Genomic DNA, 22,267 nt, shown 5'->3' on the forward strand with positions numbered 1-22,267 from the left:
TTCATTATCCGTATAAATTCTCACCTGTTCACAGGACGTACTTTACAACGATTCTACAAAGATTTCCAGGAGTTCCAAAGATAATCCCAGGGGTTTTCAAGTAGTTTCCAAAGACTTCGGAGATTTCTAAGAAGCATACACTAATAACCTATTGGATTTCAATGGTTTCTAAGGAATTTTCAGAGATATCTAAGGATGCTTGGAAGTGTATGAAGGACCTCTTTAAAGATTTATGTTGTGATTTCCATAAAGACCACTGTAGATTAGTTGACAGTCATCTCCGAAAGATTTTGGTTACTTTGTAGTAGCATAAGGTTCCAACGGTTTTTTGTAGGACTTCAACTTACAGATAATAAATTACAACTTATAATTTTCAAAGGGTTTCCCAGTGGTCAAAGAGTTCATATTCTTTCACAATGGAATGGAAAGGAGAGGCTTACGAAGAGTAAAATCTTCTCCGACATAACCGAATCAGAACCTATCGTCAAAACCTATCGTGGCACTAACATTGACTTCGACCACTACCTGGTGATCGTGAAACTGCGTCCAAAACTATTCGTTATCAATGATGTACGGTACCGACGCCCGCCTCGGTACAATCTAGCGCGACTGAAACAACCAGATGTTGCCAATGCGTACGCGCAGCATGGTGAGTATGCATTGCCGGATGAGGGCGAGCGCGATAGGGCCCCTCTTGAGGACTGCTGGAAGACAGTCAAAGCAGCCATTAACGACGCTGCCGAAAGCATTGTCGGATATGTTGAATGGAGTTCAAAAAACGATTGGTTTGACGAGGAGTGCCATGAGGTTTTGGAGGAGAAAATGCAGCGCGGGTTGCAATGCTGCAGCATGGTACGCGGCAGAACGTGGAACAATACAGACTGTAGCGGAAACAGCAAACCCGCCTTTTCCAGGATAAAAAGCGAAGCATGAAGAAATGCCAAGAAAAGGAGTTGCTGTACCGTTGTCTAGAAACGCGGAAGTTCTATCAGAAACTCAACACATCCCGCAAAGGCATCGTGCTGCGAGCTGAAATGTGCAGGGATAAGGATGGGAGCATCTTGACGGACAAACAGTGATCGAAAGGTGGAACCAGCACTGCGATGAACACCAGAATGGCGCAGAGAACACAGTCACAAAAAATCAGGGCAGTGGCTACGTCATCACAGTGGGCAATAGACTGGCCCACCTTAGTATGGGAGAAAAATAAAGTTGTATAATTCCACGGGGCACCCGCCAGGATTATTCTTTATGGTTAGAAGAAGACTTCCTGAAAGTTTCAGCTCATTTGGTCGTTCCATGAGCTGGCGCAATTGAATTGAAGTTAATATGGGATTTTCAGCTCCAACATATAGGAAACAGCACATCATCTCCCGTTTGAGTCAGGAAAATTGTTGATCGCGTTCAATTGAACCCAGAATGTCAAAAACACTACTTGATACTATAGCAAACAATATTATAGAAGGTTGTATGATGATTAAAATTGATAAAGTTGGTGTTTTAACTATCTGAAGTAGATTTGCAATATTTCTTAGTATTTCTTCAACTTTGCTGGGTGGTAGCCACTAAGCACATCATAGCCACCTATGACGCTGGGCGAGCTGCGGCACAAGGTGCATGCACATGTGTGATTATACGGGAGTGCTGATCTAAGCCTAACTTTCAACAACTGAAAGCTTAATGAAAATGAGCTTAAATCCAGATACAACCTTCGACAACTATGTTCATTAGCGTATCAAATAGTGAATTTGTCATTCTGGGCTCAATTGAACGCGATTAACTAGTGTACGAGACGAAACAGTGACATAGGGTCAATTTTCAATATATTTGAGACGAATATTCCATACAAACTTTGAATTGAATGCGCCAGCTGGGGGAGCAACCAAATCAGTTGAAATTTTGAGAGAGCTTTTGTCTTACCCTAAGGCACATATCTAGGGGGGTGCCCCGTTGAATTTTACAACTTTTTTGTTTAAGGGCCAGTCTAGTGGGCAATGGATACCAACTAGCTCCCACGATGGGGGAAGTTAAGGATGCCATTCAACAGCTAAAGACAACAAGGCCGCTGGCAAGGATGGTATCGGGGCCGAACTCATCAAGATGGCCTCGTAGAGATTGGCCACTTGTCTGAATCGGCTGATAGCCATAATCAGGGAAACGGAAAAGCTACCGGAGGAGTTTAAGCAAGGTGTTATATGCCCTATCTACAAAAGAGCAACAAAGTGGAATGTTCAAATTATCGTGTTATCACTATCCTAAACGCCGCCTACAAAGTGCTATCTCAGATTATCTTCCGTCGTCTATCAACTGTAGGAAATGAGTTTATGAGAAGTTATCAAGCAGGTTCCAATGACGGCTGATCGACAACGGATGAGGCTAGTACCTGCGCACCATCTGTTCATCGAATCAAGGCGGCATACGATAGTATTGACCGTGTAGAGCTATGGAAGATTATGGACGAGAACAGTTGTCCAGGGAAGCTCACAAAATTGATTAGAGTAACGATAGACGGTAAGCAAAGTAGGTCATTTGGCATAAAGTCGTTTGGCATAATGGTTGTTTGATATAATAGTCGTTTGGCCAAGATTTTTTTAAGATGACATTCGTTTCTATATTTATATTGAGTCTTTCTGATGACATCAGGCTTGTCAATTGAAACAAAATGTCACTTTATTCAACAATCATATGCTCTTGGATAAACTAAAGCATATTAGGATAATTATTGCCTATAGTATTTTATTATTTATCCAGAAATTACCCTTCTTTCAATTATAAATTTTTCTTCTGAGTTCCGTCACTGGAATAAATTTTTTTACTGAATATTTTTTAGATATTTTTCTGTTTCCAACTGATACAAGGGCAGCAATCGATAACATTGATCTGCTCATGTTATCAGCAAGAAGGGAAATCGATTACTGTAGTTACTTCGATGGGTTCTGCTACTTTTCCCCGAATGTCGTTACCCTGAACACCAGATCCCCGAATTTTCCGCTTCTCCGAATAGCCCACTTCCCCGAAAAGTTTTTGACACTCATAATTGTCATAACTTTAAACATTTCAGGGTGGTGAACAAACTGGCCATCTGATATGCAACCTTCTCTATTTAATTGGCGATTTTTTCGAGTTTTACCGTTCTTAGCATTTTTGCCAACGTGTGTATAGCCGAGAATGACAGAATATCTCCTTCTTTAATTGCTGATCGTTCTTTCTCGTTCACCATCCAGCCACTGAAGACTATTATAGCACCTATTTTAATTGCACCACTTTAGTAAAAAATAAAAACGAATTCGCTACCTTTGGTTTAAAAATAACAGATTGAAAATCGTTTCAATTTATATTTCCTAAAATCATGTTTTCTGGCCACCCTATCTTGAAGATGGCTACCCTTAAGGCAAAATAAAAAACATGTGTCCGACATATATCACAACATTTGTAGGTCAACTAAAAATAAAGAGATTTTGACCATCTGTAAACTTTGTTAATGTGGAAGGAAACGCATTTTAAGCATGCACGGTAAAAAAATCAAATGACAAAAAAATGAAAAAAACTTTCAAAGTTGCAATTTGTTGCAAGATTTCTCTGCGGGACATGTTTGTTGAAGTTTCAAGCTTGATTTCTGTCTAAACAAAAGTGTGGGGAAATGCGAGGAAAAAAAGTTCTTGACTATCAAAGTTAAAATTTGGCATTATTTTCTAAAATTTTCTGTTTATTTCATTTTAAATACTTGTTTTTAATTATGAATCGTTGTTTACGGCTAACTGGCCGAATGGAAGTTTAACAACTACCGAAAAGCTAAACATTACATATAATTTGCAATTGGATTAGATGGACAAATTGATGTGAAGATTTGCGAAAAAGTTACACGTCTTTTCAGTGAGAATCGAACTCACGACTCCCCGATCTCTAGTTGGGGCGCGTTACCACTACGCCAGGTGCACTTTCCGAAAAAGGACCACGTGATTATTGAGCTGAAATCCAATTCAGGTTAACTTCTGCGCTCATGAGTCCTTTCATGGCGTAGTGGTAACGCGCCCCAACTAGAGATCGGGGAGTCGTGAGTTCGATTCTCACTGAGAAGACGTGTAACTTTTTCGCAAATCTTCACATAAATTTGTCCATCTAATCCAATTGCAAATTATATGTCATTTTTAATATTTTTTTCTATTAGTGATATGATATTATTTCAATAGTCCAGCAGAAATCTTATGTTAAAACGTTCATGGGAACGTATTTGGATGAAGAGCATGAATCAAAAATGTAATTGTTTAATGAATTTGAAGAAAAAGGTTTTTTTTGCCAAGAACTGTAAATTTTGCATCGATTTCTGACTTTGATAGTGTATATCTCAGAAACTAAACCCAGTAGGATCTTCAAATTTTGAATTTTTCCTAATTAATTTGTTAGTAATAACACAAAAATAACGAAAACTGATTTAAAACATAAAACTTTTTCGATTTGTGACCGCCTGATTCCCCATAGTGAAGTGCGGAGGTAACAAAGAAGGTAGAGCAGCTAGAACAACGAAATGTTAAATGTTATTGATGCTGATGCCGAAGCAATAGTGAGAACTCGTGGAATATCGTATGGAAGTATGTAGGTACGGGCAAACACACACACCGAATGGAGTACTGGATCTCCTAAAACTTCTGGCATTGGGATAGTCTGAGCTCATCGTCCATAAGTCTCCTTTCTCGGGATCACAGAATCGACGACATCAGAGCATCTTGCATCGATTTCGGGAGAACGTTCATTGACTGAGAGATCTCTATTGGAGTAGGTGAGTTCAACAAGTCAAGGAGTAAGACGGATAGTGAGTAATCGCGAAGAATAATTGGATTTGAGTACTGATAAGCAGGCTTTACGGAATATCGGTTCAGGAAGAAACTTTTTCCTCGGGAAATTCTTCTCTAATTGAACTTTTTTCGTATTCAAAATTTGAAGGATTATATTCATTCTAGAGCCTTCTGCAATATAAATCTTGCTTATTGAGCTCCGAAAATGCAAAAACAACGCTTACAGATCTGAAAACTTATATTCAAATGAGTCCATGGATAACCTGGAAGGGTAGCAGATATCAAAGTTATATAGAGCATAATTGACTGAGCTGGCATGATTATCAAACTTATCATTTAACCTTTGAGATCACTGGTAATGTTTGTTGAGCCTGTGTAAGGGCAACCCTTCTGGATCATAGGAGCCGTCCATAAACCTCGTGGTCATTTATGGGGGGAGGGGTGCTCTGGCCAATGATCACGGTCCGTACAATTTTTTGTATCGACAAATGACTATGAGGGGGAGGGGGGTTGTCTGGAATCCCAAAAAAAAAAAAAATATCACGTGGTTAATGGACAGCCCCTTGATGATTTTACGTCCAGTACTAAACGATTTTTTTTCTCGTCTGTAAAGCCTCCATAACACAGTGCAAAATTTCGAGGTCATCGAATGTAAATAAAATTCTGTCTACAGGTCCTGAAAGTACACACCTCATACTAGAAAAGCCATATTTGAGTTTTGAAAGATTAGTTCAAAATGTGGAGATACGCCCTTTGGACTTGGTTTTTCCTCAATACGGCTCTATCTCACAAACTATTGGAAGTCTCTCATTGCAACCTTCGTAAGAAATGTTCTTCACAAAAAAAAACAAAACAACTTTTGTGAACATGTCGCGGCGATTTTCTCGGTGTTTAGTGTACAAAATACAAGAACACCAACACTGAAGTGTGAATATGACCAAAACAAAAAGAAGGATCGTTTGTAGATTATCAAATTGTTCAACAAGTGATTGTGTTGCTTAGGAGCATATTTTTGTTCAAGACAGTCATTCAAAGATATAAACGGTTTTTGAATTATGACCAAGAAACGTGAAAAACTGTCATTTTTCGGAGATTTTGCACTAAAACACTACGCAAAACATAAGAGTACCGTCACGACATGTTCACGAGAGATGTGCACGGTGCTCCAATTACCGTTATTATCAAATAAAATATACCATCCAAATGGCAGTCGGCAGTTGCTTACTGACGTTGTTCTGCACCTCTGGGCCGAATTTGAGAAAAATCCTTAGTCAGAATTTTGAGTTACGCCCTTTTGAAATTTATATGATAAAAATCACACGAAATATGTAACTTTAACTTGTTTAAACAAATAGATTGTAATAAAATTTTGTAGTGTTAATTTTTTATATGGTTTTAGATATTTAAAAAAACATTTTTCTAAAAATCGATCGACATTTGAAAAGGGCCAATGCTATGTTTAGTTATAACTAATAAGCCAATACACGAAAAATGATATCCACCAAATTAACGCCTGGTAGTGACTTTCGGAAATTGTCCAAAGCATTCAAATTTGTATGAAAAATTCTTGGACAGGATATGCAGATACGCCCTTTTGAAATGTATGGAAAGAATATGGAATATGGTGGATTCTGCTCCTACTATAATCAACGGTTAGCTAGGTGCATACATAATCATTACACTTTTGCGGTCATTCAATTTAGCAAGAATTTTAGCATAGAAAAAATATAATGTAACGCAGCATTTTCCAATTTGAGACCCCCTTTCCTCCCTCACGTTACAGCTTTTGTATGGAAAATGTATGAACCGTAACACCACCGAATCTCCTCGTTACGTAATATTTGAACGATTCCAAATTTACACGTACACATATTATCTATACTGACATTGAAAAAGGACCAAAGTATAATGGAAATATACACATTTTAATATAGCTGCATAATGACTGTATCAAAGTTGACCGAAACACGCGAACATCACTTATCTGTACCGTAAAACGGGGTAACTTTGATAGTTTTTTTTCGAAGAAAACTTGAATATTTAGGCATGCTGTTTCAAAGAATTATAAATTATATTTTTAAAACAAGTACTGGTATTCTAACTATCGATTTCAGTTGACAGATTGCCAAAAGATTTATTTTGAATGGATATATAATTTTTCATATTACTGAAAGTCGGTTTTCTGTTTTGGGGTAACTTTGATAATGGAGTATAAATTGAACAAAATTGAATCAATTACGGAACATTTACAGGGCGTTGCATAGCTCTAAGCGTTTAACGCTATATGGAAATTTTCGACTTAGATTACAAAAACGGTCCCAGTTTGTAAAAATGGTTTTCGCTAAGAGATTTGAGACTGAATTCATGTTCTACCATAACTAGGCTATCAAGGATAAGCGATGAACTCATTATGACTTCATCAAATAGTGATCGTAGAACATTTTGTTTGGGAGCGTTTCAAAAATGCTGAAATCTTATAAATTTTTAATATTTGCATATAAATCCTCAAATGTACTTGATTCTAACGAAAATAGCTTTGACATGAAGTGTCATACTGATACTTTTTACTTTTGCATTCGTTTTGCTTAACTTTGTTATTTCGTTAAGTATGTCGTGAGTCTCGTACTATCAAAGTTACCCGCATTATCAAAGTTACCCCATTTTACGGAACCTATATTATACGTCTGTATTCTATTCCATTCTATTTAATTCTTTTCTATTCTAATCTGTTCTATTCTATTCAATTATACTCTTCTTAAATTTATTCTACTCTGATCCATCCTTATTGTTTTTATATTTATATATAAAAATAGAGACTGTATTAATTAACAACTGCGCGCAAAAGATTTGAATGATACAGTTTCGATATTTGTACGGCTTTTTAGCGCTCCCAGCTCTGTAAAAAATTGCTCTGCACAGATGAAGATTTGAATTATTATTTCACAGTAAGTCCAAATAAGGGTTTCAACTTATATATGATAGTTTTTATGTATTTTAAGGAACTGAAGCATTTTGTATTAAATGCTTTTCATTTGAGCTAGATCCTTGTTTTAAAGGTAGCAGAGTCTGACAAAATCTTCAAAATATCATATCACCAAGTTTCATGTAAAAGGCTTCTGCAATGCGACTGGTCGAGGACTAGGCTGACATAATGAGCTGGCGTCGGAGTCTGTGCATAGCGCTGTTTCATAGACCTGTCAGCGCTATAAAGTCGAACAAACATCGAAAGTGTACCGTTCAATTCTTTTGCGCGCAGTTGTTGATGACAACAAAAATATGTATAAGAACAAGTAGGGTGGAACAGAATAGAATAAATTTAAGTAGAGTAGAATTGAATAGAATAGAACAGATAAGTATAGAAAAGAATTAAATATAATTGAATAGAATATAGCATATAGAAATATGTAGATACCGTTTTGACTCATATTCCGAACACTTAAGGCCAACAGTGACTTCAAATACATCTGATTGGCATAAATTGACTGATATTAGTGTGAATTTTAATTTCATCACAAAGCCTAACTGTTAGCTGTTGGGTGTACCATTAAAAATGTTGATTTAATTAGTTTTAGTATTGTTTTTACGCAAAAGTATGGAACAACATTTTGATTCAAATGCCGAACACTGTGTTCATTCTGTCTCATATTCCGAACACCTTGATTCAAATTCCGAACAGCACGAATAAATCGTATCCAAATGGATAATTTCGCAAATAAATTCATCTGAGCTTGTTCTACTGGTCTCAAACTAGAGAATCATCACTACTGCCGCGGTATAAATTATATTGGAGACGTTAAAATTGAATTGCAATTGACTGCCATTTCCTTGTTTTTTGGTGACATATTTCAGCGAAACATTTCAACCAAACCGCCATACAAAAACTGAGTGTTCGGAATATGAGTCTGTTCGGAATTTGAGACAAAACGGTACAGATATGTTATATTCGAATGTTGCGATCAACATTGATGTTCAGCTATATTGATGTGTATTTATTTCAATTATACTTTGGCCCTTTTCTAATGTCAATCTAGATAATATGTGTACGTGTAAATTTTATGCAACTTGTTAAATTTAATGAAATAAGAACAACCGCAAAGGTGTAATGATTATGTATGCACCTAACCGTTGATTATAGATAAAACGGAATTCACCATGCAATATTCTTTCCATACACTTCAAAAGGGCGTATCTGCATATCATATCCAAGAATTATTCATTTATATTTGAATGCTTTGGACAATTTCCTAAAATCATTATCAGGCGTTAGATTGTTAGATATAATTGTTCGTGTATTGGTTGATAAGTAATAACTAAACATAGCATTGGCCCTTTTCAAAAGTCGGTCTAGATTTTTTTTTAGGAAAATGTGTTTTCTATATCTAAAACCAGATAAAAATCAAAACTACTTATTTTTGTATAATTTCTTTGTTTAAACAAGTAAAAATGGCATATTTTAGGTGATTTCTATCATATAAACTTCAAAAGGGCGTAACTCAAAATTCTGACTAAGGATTTTACTAAGGATTTTTTTCAAAATCGGCCCAGAGGTGCAGAACAACGTCAGGAATCAACTGCTGACTGCCGTTTGAATGGTATATTTTATTTGATAATAACGGTAATTGGAGCACCGTGATGTGCCTTTTGGAGTGAAGAACACTTTGCCCAAAGATTGTGCTGAGGAATTTCCAATAGTTTGTGAGATATAGCGGTACTTATAAAAAATCTAGCCAATAATTGAAAAGTGCGTAACTCTTGCACTTTCAAAAAAGTGCAGTCATAATCTTGTTTAAATTGTGTGGGTTGCACTGCGTTGTTTTGAAACATTGTAGAATAACCAATAATTTATTTTAATTTAATACCCTATTACCGCCGTGCGGGGTGACATTGGGCCTAGGGGGTGACTTTGACCGCCCTTTTCGATGCATCTCATGGCCAATATGGGTGTCAAAAAACTAATCCATGGCTATCCAGTGACTATTCATAACGTATTCTTGAAACTTGTCACATTGTTTTCATGATTCTGGTTTTAGTTTGCGGTAGAAAATGTGGCCCAAAGTCACCCCGCACGACGGTACTTTAAAGATGTAATAGACATTGATGGATGTATAACTGTTCCAGCTGAACATAACTTGTTGTAAAAAGTCTATTTGGCACCCTGTTAGGATTACTTTGCCAAATTTCCAAGGGGTCTTATAACACTTTTCCAAATGTTGACATTCTTTGCTTCAGCTCCTCAGTTGCAGAGTAAATCATCAGGTCAGTGATTACCCTGAGGTTTCCTTTATTAAGATTAAATATAGCAAAGGCTTTTGCAAGACTCGGCGACATGAATCTAGTAAACTAGGAGTTTTATGTAAATATACTAAACGATGATCTTGGATTATTCTATACAAGTCGTTGAACTTAAAAATTGATAGGTCGTATTTCTTCTACTCAAGTATGAATCTTAAATTTTAACCTCCGCTGGTTCATTGGTTGTGCTTTTAGAATCAATTGACGTGTGCTTCAAAGAGTTCTTAGATTATCTTCAACAGTTGTTTGGAACGCGCTAGGACATATTTCGCTAAGCTTGTTTGAGTATCAATTATCATGAAAAAGGTCACTGGTTACACATGTTAATCTGCAGGCCCATATTCAGAAGAGTTCTTTGCTAACCTTCGATAAGCGTTGACCTTAAACATAGACATATACTTTTTTCTCATTAAAAAAATTTAATTTAGATCTAGACCATATTTTCAAGAAAAATGAAAGAGATATGAACCATGTTTGATTTGAAGTGATGGCAGGGAAAAGATCATCGTATAAGGGGAATTCAAATGCTTCATCTAGTTTTGTAGAAATAGAATAAAAGTTTGCATCTTTTACTCACCTGATCCCCTTCCAGGGGAATTTTCATCAGTTCGATGTCAGTCTTTGGTTCCGGCGCGGGTGCAGGCGCTGGGTTCGGGTCCGGTTCTGGCACTGGGATGGCCATCACGGCCAGCGCACTGCACGCTATCACGACTGTTACCTGCAGCAGGTTCTTCATTGTGTGTGTTTGTGTTTGTACTGGTGTCGTTTAGGAACGGTGCGAGTTTCAGTTCCTATAAAGGATGATGGGTTGTTGTGTGCAACAACTGTACAGAGGCAAAACTAACTACGGTAAACGGAGACGGGTTGTGAGCCTACAATCTAAAATAGGGGGGGAAAGAGATAAACGATGGGAAAGGGAGATTAGTATTAGCTAAGAGCCGACGACATGACTTGACCCGGTCCGAGTGATTTGACACAGTTTTTCCGAAGAAGTGTTGAAGAAGACACCAGCTGATCGTTATGACAGATTATGACATCATCTCTCATGAAGACGGTTTTTTTTTGGTGTGAACAACCCTTTCACTTGAAGCTGGCAGGAGAGCGTTGTGTGGAGCTGAGAGAGCGGGTGAGAGCGAGGCGTAGACGAAGATCTGGCTTTGAGCACTTTCTGCCCGAAGGTCATCCGGGCGTTGATTTCGGTTTCGTTCGCTTGTTTGTTGACGATCCGACTAGTTCGAAAGAGGGTATGACATAATAGGCCAGTTGGCCGACGATGAAAAGGTGAGCTCAGTTGAGCAAAGCCCAACTGGGCTCAGCTGACATGTGCGAATTGGATTACTCATGCGTGAAGTCCGATGGTCAGTCTCAGAGTGCCGGTGTATTGCTACGAGGGGAATTGGTGCGAATTGGGATGATAATGATCATCGTCGATGATGGCCATTACCGGCGATGCGATTGATGGTTGAATTACGATTTCTTCGGAACTGACCAAGGTGAACAGCCGATAGTTTTTGTTTTTCGTTTTATTGAAAAACTTTGCAATTGAGTCCATAACCTTCTCAACAATTTGCACGCCACGGCGGTGCATTGAAGATTGGGTCTTCATATTTTTTGGGTGAATTGCCTGATCAAGCAGAATTACACGCGATTTCAGTTGCCTATAAGTAATGTGAGTTTTTGATTTAAAGGATGAGCCAATGGTAGATCTTTTGTTAATTATGGTGGCAATTTCTTGAAGGGTTTGGAAATTGGTACTGTGCAGTATTTTAAGTTAATATTTTGATCGATTCAACAATAATCGATCGATTGCTGACGCAAGGAATTACGCAAAACTAGAACATCTTCATAAGAATTTCAGGATCCAGACAAATTACGTAAATCACAGGTAGACAGAGCGAGTCATTTGCATGTTTCAATATGCAAAAATAAACAATAAACGACTTGGCGTCAGAGGTAGTAAAAAATTCAGAAATACGTATCAAATTATGTTTTCTTTTTTTTTTTGCAAACATATGGCCTTCTTAATCAGTTTCCTTGTTTTCTTTGAGAACCTGCTTGCTTTAATTAAGTAGTCGCTTCAAAATGGAATTAAATCGAAATCGAATCGAAATCGAATCGAAATCGAATCGAAATCGAATCCAAATCGAATCGAAATCGAATCGAAATCGAATCGAAATCGAATCGAAATCGAATCGAAATCGAATCGAAATCGAATCGAAATCGAATCGAAATCGAATCGAAATCGAATCGAAATCGAATCGAAATCGAATCGAAATCGAATCGAAATCGAATCGAAATCGAATCGAAATCGAATCGAAATCGAATCGAAATCGAATCGAAATCGAATCGAAATCGAATCGAAATCGAATCGAAATCGAATCGAAATCGAATCGAAATCGAATCGAAATCGAATCGAAATCGAATCGAAATCGAATCGAAATCGAATCGAAATCGAATCGAAATCGAATCGAAATCGAATCGAAATCGAATCGAAATCGAATCGAAATCGAATCGAAATCGAATCGAAATCGAATCGAAATCGAATCGAAATCGAATCGAAATCGAATCGAAATCGAATCGAAATCGAATCGAAATCGAATCGAAATCGAATCGAAATCGAATCGAAATCGAATCGAAATCGAATCGAAATCGAATCGAAATCGAATCGAAATCGAATCGAAATCGAATCGAAATCGAATCGAAATCGAATCGAAATCGAATCGAAATCGAATCGAAATCGAATCGAAATCGAATCGAAATCGAATCGAAATCGAATCGAAATCGAATCGAAATCGAATCGAAATCGAATCGAAATCGAATCGAAATCGAATCGAAATCGAATCGAATCGAATCGAATCGAAATCGAATCGAAATCGAATCGAAATCGAATCGAAATCGAATCGAAATCGAATCGAAATCGAATCGAAATCGAATCGAAATCGAATCGAAATCGAATCGAAATCGAATCGAAATCGAATCGAAATCGAATCGAAATCGAATCGAAATCGAATCGAAATCGAATCGAAATCGAATCGAAATCGAATCGAAATCGAATCGAAATCGAATCGAAATCGAATCGAAATCGAATCGAAATCGAATCGAAATCGAATCGAAATCGAATCGAAATCGAATCGAAATCGAATCGAAATCGAATCGAAATCGAATCGAAATCGAATCGAAATCGAATCGAAATCGAATCGAAATCGAATCGAAATCGAATCGAAATCGAATCGAAATCGAATCGAAATCGAATCGAAATCGAATCGAAATCGAATCGAAATCGAATCGAAATCGAATCGAAATCGAATCGAAATCGAATCGAAATCGAATCGAAATCGAATCGAAATCGAATCGAAATCGAATCGAAATCGAATCGAAATCGAATCGAAATCGAATCGAAATCGAATCGAAATCGAATCGAAATCGAATCGAAATCGAATCGAAATCGAATCGAAATCGAATCGAAATCGAATCGAAATCGAATCGAAATCGAATCGAAATCGAATCGAAATCGAATCGAAATCGAATCGAAATCGAATCGAAATCGAATCGAAATCGAATCGAAATCGAATCGAAATCGAATCGAAATCGAATCGAAATCGAATCGAAATCGAATCGAAATCGATCGAATCGAAATCGAATCGAAATCGAATCGAAATCGAATCGAAATCGAATCGAAATCGAATCGAAATCGAATCGAAATCGAATCGAAATCGAATCGAAATCGAATCGAAATCGAATCGAAATCGAATCGAAATCGAATCGAAATCGAATCGAAATCGAATCGAAATCGAATCGAAATCGAATCGAAATCGAATCGAAATCGAATCGAAATCGAATCGAAATCGAATCGAAATCGAATCGAAATCGAATCGAAATCGAATCGAAATCGAATCGAAATCGAATCGAAATCGAATCGAAATCGAATCGAAATCGAATCGAAATCGAATCGAAATCGAATCGAAATCGAATCGAAATCGAATCGAAATCGAATCGAAATCGAATCGAAATCGAATCGAAATCGAATCGAAATCGAATCGAAATCGAATCGAAATCGAATCGAAATCGAATCGAAATCGAATCGAAATCGAATCGAAATCGAATCGAAATCGAATCGAAATCGAATCGAAATCGAATCGAAATCGAATCGAAATCGAATCGAAATCGAATCGAAATCGAATCGAAATCGAATCGAAATCGAATCGAAATCGAATCGAAATCGAATCGAAATCGAATCGAAATCGAATCGAAATCGAATCGAAATCGAATCGAAATCGAATCGAAATCGAATCGAAATCGAATCGAAATCGAATCGAAATCGAATCGAAATCGAATCGAAATCGAATCGAAATCGAATCGAAATCGAATCGAAATCGAATCGAAATCGAATCGAAATCGAATCGAAATCGAATCGAAATCGAATCGAAATCGAATCGAAATCGAATCGAAATCGAATCGAAATCGAATCGAAATCGAATCGAAATCGAATCGAAATCGAATCGAAATCGAATCGAAAATCGAATCGAATCGAAATCGAATCGAAATCGAATCGAAATCGAATCGAAATCGAATCGAAATCGAATCGAAATCGAATCGAAATCGAATCGAAATCGAATCGAAATCGAATCGAAATCGAATCGAAATCGAATCGAAATCGAATCGAAATCGAATCGAAATCGAATCGAAATCGAATCGAAATCGAATCGAAATCGAATCGAAATCGAATCGAAATCGAATCGAAATCGAATCGAAATCGAATCGAAATCGAATCGAAATCGAATCGAAATCGAATCGAAATCGAATCGAAATCGAATCGAAATCGAATCGAAATCGAATCGAAATCGAATCGAAATCGAATCGAAATCGAATCGAAATCGAATCGAAATCGAATCGAAATCGAATCGAAATCGAATCGAAATCGAATCGAAATCGAATCGAAATCGAATCGAAATCGAATCGAAATCGAATCGAAATCGAATCGAAATCGAATCGAAATCGAATCGAAATCGAATCGAAATCGAATCGAAAATCGAAATCGAATCGAAATCGAATCGAAATCGAATCGAAATCGAATCGAAATCGAATCGAAATCGAATCGAAATCGAATCGAAATCGAATCGAAATCGAATCGAAATCGAATCGAAATCGAATCGAAATCGAATCGAAATCGAATCGAAATCGAATCGAAATCGAATCGAAATCGAATCGAAATCGAATCGAAATCGAATCGAAATCGAATCGAAATCGAATCGAAATCGAATCGAAATCGAATCGAAATCGAATCGAAATCGAATCGAAATCGAATCGAAATCGAATCGAAATCGAATCGAAATCGAATCGAAATCGAATCGAAATCGAATCGAAATCGAATCGAAATCGAATCGAAATCGAATCGAAATCGAATCGAAATCGAATCGAAATCGAATCGAAATCGAATCGAAATCGAATCGAAATCGAATCGAAATCGAATCGAAATCGAATCGAAATCGAATCGAAATCGAATCGAAATCGAATCGAAATCGAATCGAAATCGAATCGAAATCGAATCGAAATCGAATCGAAATCGAATCGAATCGAATCGAAATCGAATCGAAATCGAATCGAAATCGAATCGAAATCGAATCGAAATCGAATCAAAATCGAATCAAAATCGAATCGAAATCGAATCGAAATCGAATCGAAATCGAATCGAAATCGAATCGAAATCGAATCGAAATCGAATCGAAATCGAATCGAAATCGAATCGAAATCGAATCGAAATCGAATCGAAATCGAATCGAAATCAAATCGAAATCGAATCGAAATCGAATCGAAATCGAATCGAAATCGAATCGAAATCGAATCGAAATCGAATCGAAATCGAATCGAAATCGAATCGAAATCGAATCGAAATCGAATCGAAATCGAATCGAAATCGAATCGAATCGAAATCGAATCGAAATCGAATCGAAATCGAATCGAAATCGAATCGAAATCGAATCGAAATCGAATCGAATCGAAATCGAATCAAAATCGAATCGAAATCGAATCGAAATCGAATCGAAATCGAATCAAAATCGAATCGAAATCGAATCGAAATCGAATCGAAATCGAATCGAAATCGAATCGAAATCGAATCGAAATCGAATCGAAATCGAATCGAATCGAAATCGAATCGAAATCGAATCGAAATCGAATCGAAATCGAATCGAAATCGAATCGAAATCGAATCGAAATCGAATCGAAATCGAATCGAAATCGAATCAAATCGAATCGAAATCGAATCGAAATCGAATCGAAATCGAATCAAAATCGAATCAAAATCGAATCGAAATCGAATCGAAATCGAATCGAAATCGAATCGAAATCGAATCGAAATCGAATCGAAATCGAATCGAAATCGAATCGAAATCGAATCGAAATCGAATCGAAATCGAATCGAAATCGAATCGAAATCGAATCGAAATCGAATCGAAATCGAATCGAAATCGAATCGAAATCGAATCGAAATCGAATCGAAATCGAATCGAAATCGAATCGAAATCGAATCGAAATCGAATCGAAATCGAATCGAAATCGAATCGAAATCGAATCGAAATCGAATCGAAATCGAATCGAAATCGAATCGAAATCGAATCGAAATCGAATCGAAATCGAATCGAAATCGAATCGAAATCGAATCGAAATCGAATCGAAATCGAATCGAAATCGAATCGAAATCGAATCGAAATCGAATCGAATCGAAATCGAATCGAAATCGAATCGAAACGAATCGAAATCGAATCGAAATCGAATCGAAATCGAATCAAAATCGAATCGAAATCGAATCGAAATCGAATCGAAATCGAATCGAAATCGAATCGAAATCGAATCGAAATCGAATCGAAATCGAATCGAAATCGAATCGAATGTAAAAAAAAAAACAAAGTCTAAACCAGTTTCATTTTTCTGCTTGTGTTATGTCATATTACTAATTGAATTGTCTTTTTTATTGACCTCGCAAAAAATTCAAGATTCAATTAGCTGACGGAATGTCACTCAGCAACAAGTTCAGATTTTTTTGTCGTTCAGTCGTCAAACAATTATTCCGAAACGGTGATACCGTCAACCAAATGTCTCTGTATGATGACACTCGTCATCGCTTTAAAAGTACATGAGTACATTTGGCGATGGTTGGAAGCATCATCTCTTCAAGGCCCCCCTTCTCACATTAAGGTATTTTATTGGAATTTGAACATGATGGGGGCAGAGAGAAAAAAAAGCGTCGTATGTTTGTCACGGCAATTAGTACCCATCTTTTGGTCATTTGATGTGTGGTAACGATTGTTTGCGCATTTTTCAGTGTTTAGCTGTTTGTGTGTGTGAATGTTGAGAGACAAATTTGGCAATGAAGAGCTCTTGATGATGGAAATTATGGCCCATCGTCGAATATTGGTGGAAATGTAATTTTTTTTTCAATAAATTTTTTATGGTTCCGGTTTTGATTCTGAATCTTGTATTAAACACAAGTTTTTTTAAACGCAAATAAAAAAAAAGTTTCAAACCGGATTCGAACACTGATCATCTGGGCAATAGCCCACACCGTCCATTCAAGGCCATGACAACATATCAAAAATCGATAAGTTTGAACATGTTCTGAGAAGCTTATCATAAGGATATTGCAATCTTTTATGTCCGACAATCTGTTTCTGTACATGAATTATACCCCTTGGATAATCATAAAAAATGTCATCTGATTAGAATATTCCAAAGGCTCGAAATCCTTAACCACTAGAAAATCTCTAAACTAGATCTAGCAATCAATTTACGTCCCAACAAACTCAAATAACCAGTTCGAGGATAGGATTCCAATCGAACGTAGTCTTGTCGTGGATTGTTTGCTCCAGCTGAGGCCATTGACAGTTTGCGGAAGACAGTATTCGCAGCTGTCGTTTTTTTTTTGTTTTCTTGGCGCCTCTGGCAAGAAACCAACAAAGGCCGTTTTGCAACCCGAGTGAAGTGCTCTCACCCCCGTACAGCGCTCTTTGTTGTCTGAGAAAGCAGTGTGGATACAATAACTCAGCGGATAATAAGACTTGGGTCAAGTTAAATATCCTGATTTACATGTTACAATGAGGTAGGTAGTTGCCCTCGAAGAATTTTAAGTTATAACCCTCATACGAATTGATATCTAAGAAACCATTTTTTTCACATAGATTATGAAAACTAAAAAAATAAGTTGTTTTTCTTCATGATTGCTATTTTTGTAATACATAATTGGACATCGATGTAGTCTATCATACGAATCAACACTCTTCAGGAGATTCAAACTTTTTTGTTTATCGTAGCGATCAACTTTATGTGGCATACGGGAGAGTTGTAATCATCATTCAAAAGCGTTTAAAACATCAGCTTTTTGAAACCTTTTTTTTTTTTGAAACTGTGTTTTTGTTGAAACATATCTTACTAAACATAATTCCATAGCTGATTTTTTGCCTTTTCAGTACACTAGACAGCAAGTTATTTCGCTTCAAACTGACATGTGGTGATAAGTCCTTCCTGTAAAGGCTGGTGTTCCCCAAGACAGTATTTTGGGACCAAAAATCTACCAAATATTCACATTTGACCTACCTGAGTTACGTCAGGGATGTCAAAAATCTTTGTTTGCGGATGACACAGGCCTCTCCGCCAAAGGACGAAGCCTGCGTGTCATAAATAGTACAATGCAAAAAAAATTGGATGTGTTTTTCTTCACACTTGGTAAAATTGAAGATTTCTCCTAAAATAAAATTTCAGATTATGATTTTCCGAAAAAATAAATAAATTTGGACTATCCTTTATTTCGAATTAGTGCAAGAATATAATATCATGATAATTCTCAAGCCTATGATCGCTCTTTTTCAAAGTCCTTTTTCCATCAGATGGTACTTCCAAATATTTTGAGATCTTTGAATTGTTGTTCTCCAGAGTTGGCTTGTATCAATTTGCATGTTAACTTGTTCGTTGCTTCGTTTTACGAGCTGTCTGGAATTCGAATCAAAGTTTCCGGGATATGTAGCAAAACGTCTCATAGCATCACAACTTTGGACTCAGTGCTCGCCACCATTTTTTTTGTTTACTGAAAATCTTTCAATTTTTATATTTCCAGTCATGAGCCTCATATTAAATTCTGACAGCTGCTTGTGATGGATAACGCTTGTCAATTTATCATAGTTTTAGTGGCGGCATTACACTTCACTGAGTCCGCAGTATCATTCGAAACGTTAGATTTCTATTCTTTGGAACCAAGTCGATTAGTGCGATACAAATTAATTCAAATGAGACTCGAGCGGCCAACCAAACGACGAACTCGTTTCTGACGTCCATATCGGCATCGAAATCGATGATAATCGAGTGCTCTCCATGAAACCATTTCAGTAAACATGTGCAGCGCAGTCACTCCGAACCAATAGGAAGGTGCTTCATGTCAGCAGCAAAGTCGTACCGTCAAGGACGAAAAGGCCATTCCGCATCGTTAAAGTGTCCGCATATGCGTTCGCAAACGAGCAAACGGGCAATTCGTCGGTTTCTATGGCGTGAGTGAGGATCGAATGCGAGCATGGGTCCAGAGTAGGGTTACCATTTCTGCACGGATCAATAGAAGTTCATCTTTATTGATTTTCACATGAGGAGGGAAACAAAAAAGTAGGGAAAAACCGTTTTTTTTGGATCTACCCTAAACTGAACCATTCAGAACAAATTTGCTAAGCTCAAATGAAGAGTTAGATCAAAAGAGTCTTCGGCAAAGTTGTTCATAACAACATTTTCTGAAAGTTTGCGAAAGATCGTAATCGCAGATTTCCTCAAACAAAAAAGTTTGATTCAAAATAAAAACCTAAACAAGGGCCACCCCATTAAACTTTTTTTCCAAGAAGAGGCAAATCTCAACTACAAAACACTTATCTGAAGACACCATACGTCTACAATTAACGAGAACCAAGAAACTACTTTTTTCATGCTAAATTGTCGATTCGGATCAGAATGCATTAGACAGAGTGTATGAGCAGAATCTTTGAAAGTTCGTTAAAGACTGTCTCCAAAAAATCTTGTTTCCTAAAACGTCAGAGCCACACTTAGAACGTGGACGATTCCTTTTAATGACTGTGGCGCCTCTAGTTGTCATATCGAGAAACTTGCTACAGCCTTTTGATTCGGAAATAAAAGTCTACTCAATGTTAAAAAATAATAATGTTCCATTCTGATGTTCAAAAGTTCTCGAAAATGAAAGCCCAGCATAGTCGGGAGAAATGATCGCAATCATTCTTAAATTTTCGAATTCAACAAATTTACCTTGTAAAATGTAAGATGTATCAACCGGATGAGTTCAAAGAGATTTTGTCCAGATAAATTCACTCGTATGTTGGAATGTAAGGACAAAACGTCGAAGGAACAGAACATCGAACGGACAAAACATCGAAAGCAGAGAAATGAAAGCGAATGAAAATCTTTGGAAGAACGATTTTTTTTCCCAGAGATAAAATAACTAGACGATTTGTCCCTTTCGACGTTTTGCCATTTTCATCGTTTTGGGATTAGACTATTTGGCATTCGACGTTTTGTCTTTCGGTTTTCCATTTCAAAGTTTTTACATTAAGGCGGAACGTCCAATACCAAAACGTCTAATGCCAAAACGACGAAAGGGCAAAACATTTGATTGGTCAAAACGTCGAAAGGACAAAACGTCGAAAATCTAATTGGAAGGACACGAAAATTTCTTGAAAGAATGATTATCTTTCGAAAGAATAAATAATTCAATGTTGTGTCCTTCCGACGTTTTGTCCCTTTCGACGTTTTGGGAATCGAAGTTTTGGCCTTCGACGTTTTGGTATTCGACGTGTTGTCTTCTGACATTTTATTCCTAAGCCCTGAGCCGGTCAGACTTGGCTAACAAAGTGAGGTTCGATGTTTGAAGGGACAGAATGTAGATATCAGATAAATTAAAAGAAACGAAAATTATTGGATAAATGATTCTTTTCCAAAAGAATAATTTCGGCATTATGTCCCCAACGGTTTGTCCCTTCGACGACGTTTTGGAGTTAGATGGGTGCCAAAACGTGGAATTACAAAACATCGAAAGGGCAAAATGTCGAAAGTACAAACCGTCAAAAATAGAGAAATGAAAGGAACATAAAATCCTTGGTGGAATGAATAATTCAACGGTTTGTCCTTTCGACGTTTTGTCCCTTCCGACGTTTTGCCCCATTAGACGTTTTGCTTCTTCGACGTTTTGAGATTAGACTTTCTGACATTCGACGTTTTGGCATTCAACGTTCTGTCCCTAAACCAGTCAGGGTTGGGTAATAAGTTTGTGTGACAAAACGTCGAATTCCAAAACGTCGAAAGTCAAAACGACCAAGGAAAAAACGATGAAGGGACAAAATGTCAAAAGGATAAAACGTAGGGAGCAGATAATTGAAGGGAAACGAAAACTTTTGGTAGAATAATTCTTTTTCAGAACAACAATAAATTTCGGCATTTTGAGCCTTACAACATTTTGGGATTCGACGTTTTGTCTTACGATGTTTTGTCCCTGAAACCCCGTAAAGTTCTACATGACTTAGCCAACTGTAATAGTTGTAATGTCATGAAATGATATGAGCAGAACTGTCAGTTTTAGTGAAAAAGTATCAGTGAACCAAATTGGTTTAGGGACACAATGTCGAAAGACAAAACGTCAAATCCCAAAACGTTGAAAGGGACAAAACGTCGAAAGCAGTCATTGGTTAACACCGGTATGGAATTGTTTTGTAGATATAATTTTCCACATCTTGATCGATTAAATGTTCGGTGTTCAGACAGACAGGACTAGATGATTTTTTGGTGCTCTAAAGATACGTTGAGAACTTCATCAATTCTTAATTTTCCAAAGCTATTTTGATACAGATGTACCATCATTATCTATTTGATTATTCCATTAATACAGCAATTATTGTAATTCTTCGAATGCCAGGGGTACGTTTTCCTGAACTCGTTAAAAAAAAAAAATACTTGGTTCTTCTGTCTGAACACCGACCAAATATGCTTTGAATAACGTTCGGCACATAGCGAATTATTAATTCTTTCCTACGAGAATCATTCTCCAAAAAAATCTCGTTTTCTTCCAGTTATCTCATTTCGACGTTCTGTCCCTTCGACGTATTGTCCTTTCAATGTTTTGGAATTCGACGTTTTTGATTTCGACGAAC

The 22,267-nt window shown here is 37.1% G+C and overlaps 1 protein-coding gene across 3 annotated transcripts in view; it reads right to left on the reverse strand.

Moving 5' to 3' along the window:
* LOC5564013 (clumping factor B) overlaps nucleotides 1–22,267 on the reverse strand; it is a 98,700-nt gene that overhangs the window by 46,375 nt on the left and 30,058 nt on the right. For all 3 annotated transcript variants that reach the window (XR_002499738.1, XM_001648283.2, XM_021841426.1), the window contains exon 2: nucleotides 10,663–10,964. Coding sequence is in view for 2 of the 3 variants with exons in the window: in XM_001648283.2 (XP_001648333.1) it covers nucleotides 10,663–10,821 (159 nt within the window). In the remaining variant the exon portion in view is untranslated. The remainder of the gene's footprint in view (nucleotides 1–10,662; nucleotides 10,965–22,267) is intronic.

This window comes from Aedes aegypti, chromosome 1 (genome assembly GCF_002204515.2).
Source record: "Aedes aegypti strain LVP_AGWG chromosome 1, AaegL5.0 Primary Assembly, whole genome shotgun sequence".
Taxonomy (NCBI): domain Eukaryota; kingdom Metazoa; phylum Arthropoda; class Insecta; order Diptera; family Culicidae; genus Aedes; species Aedes aegypti.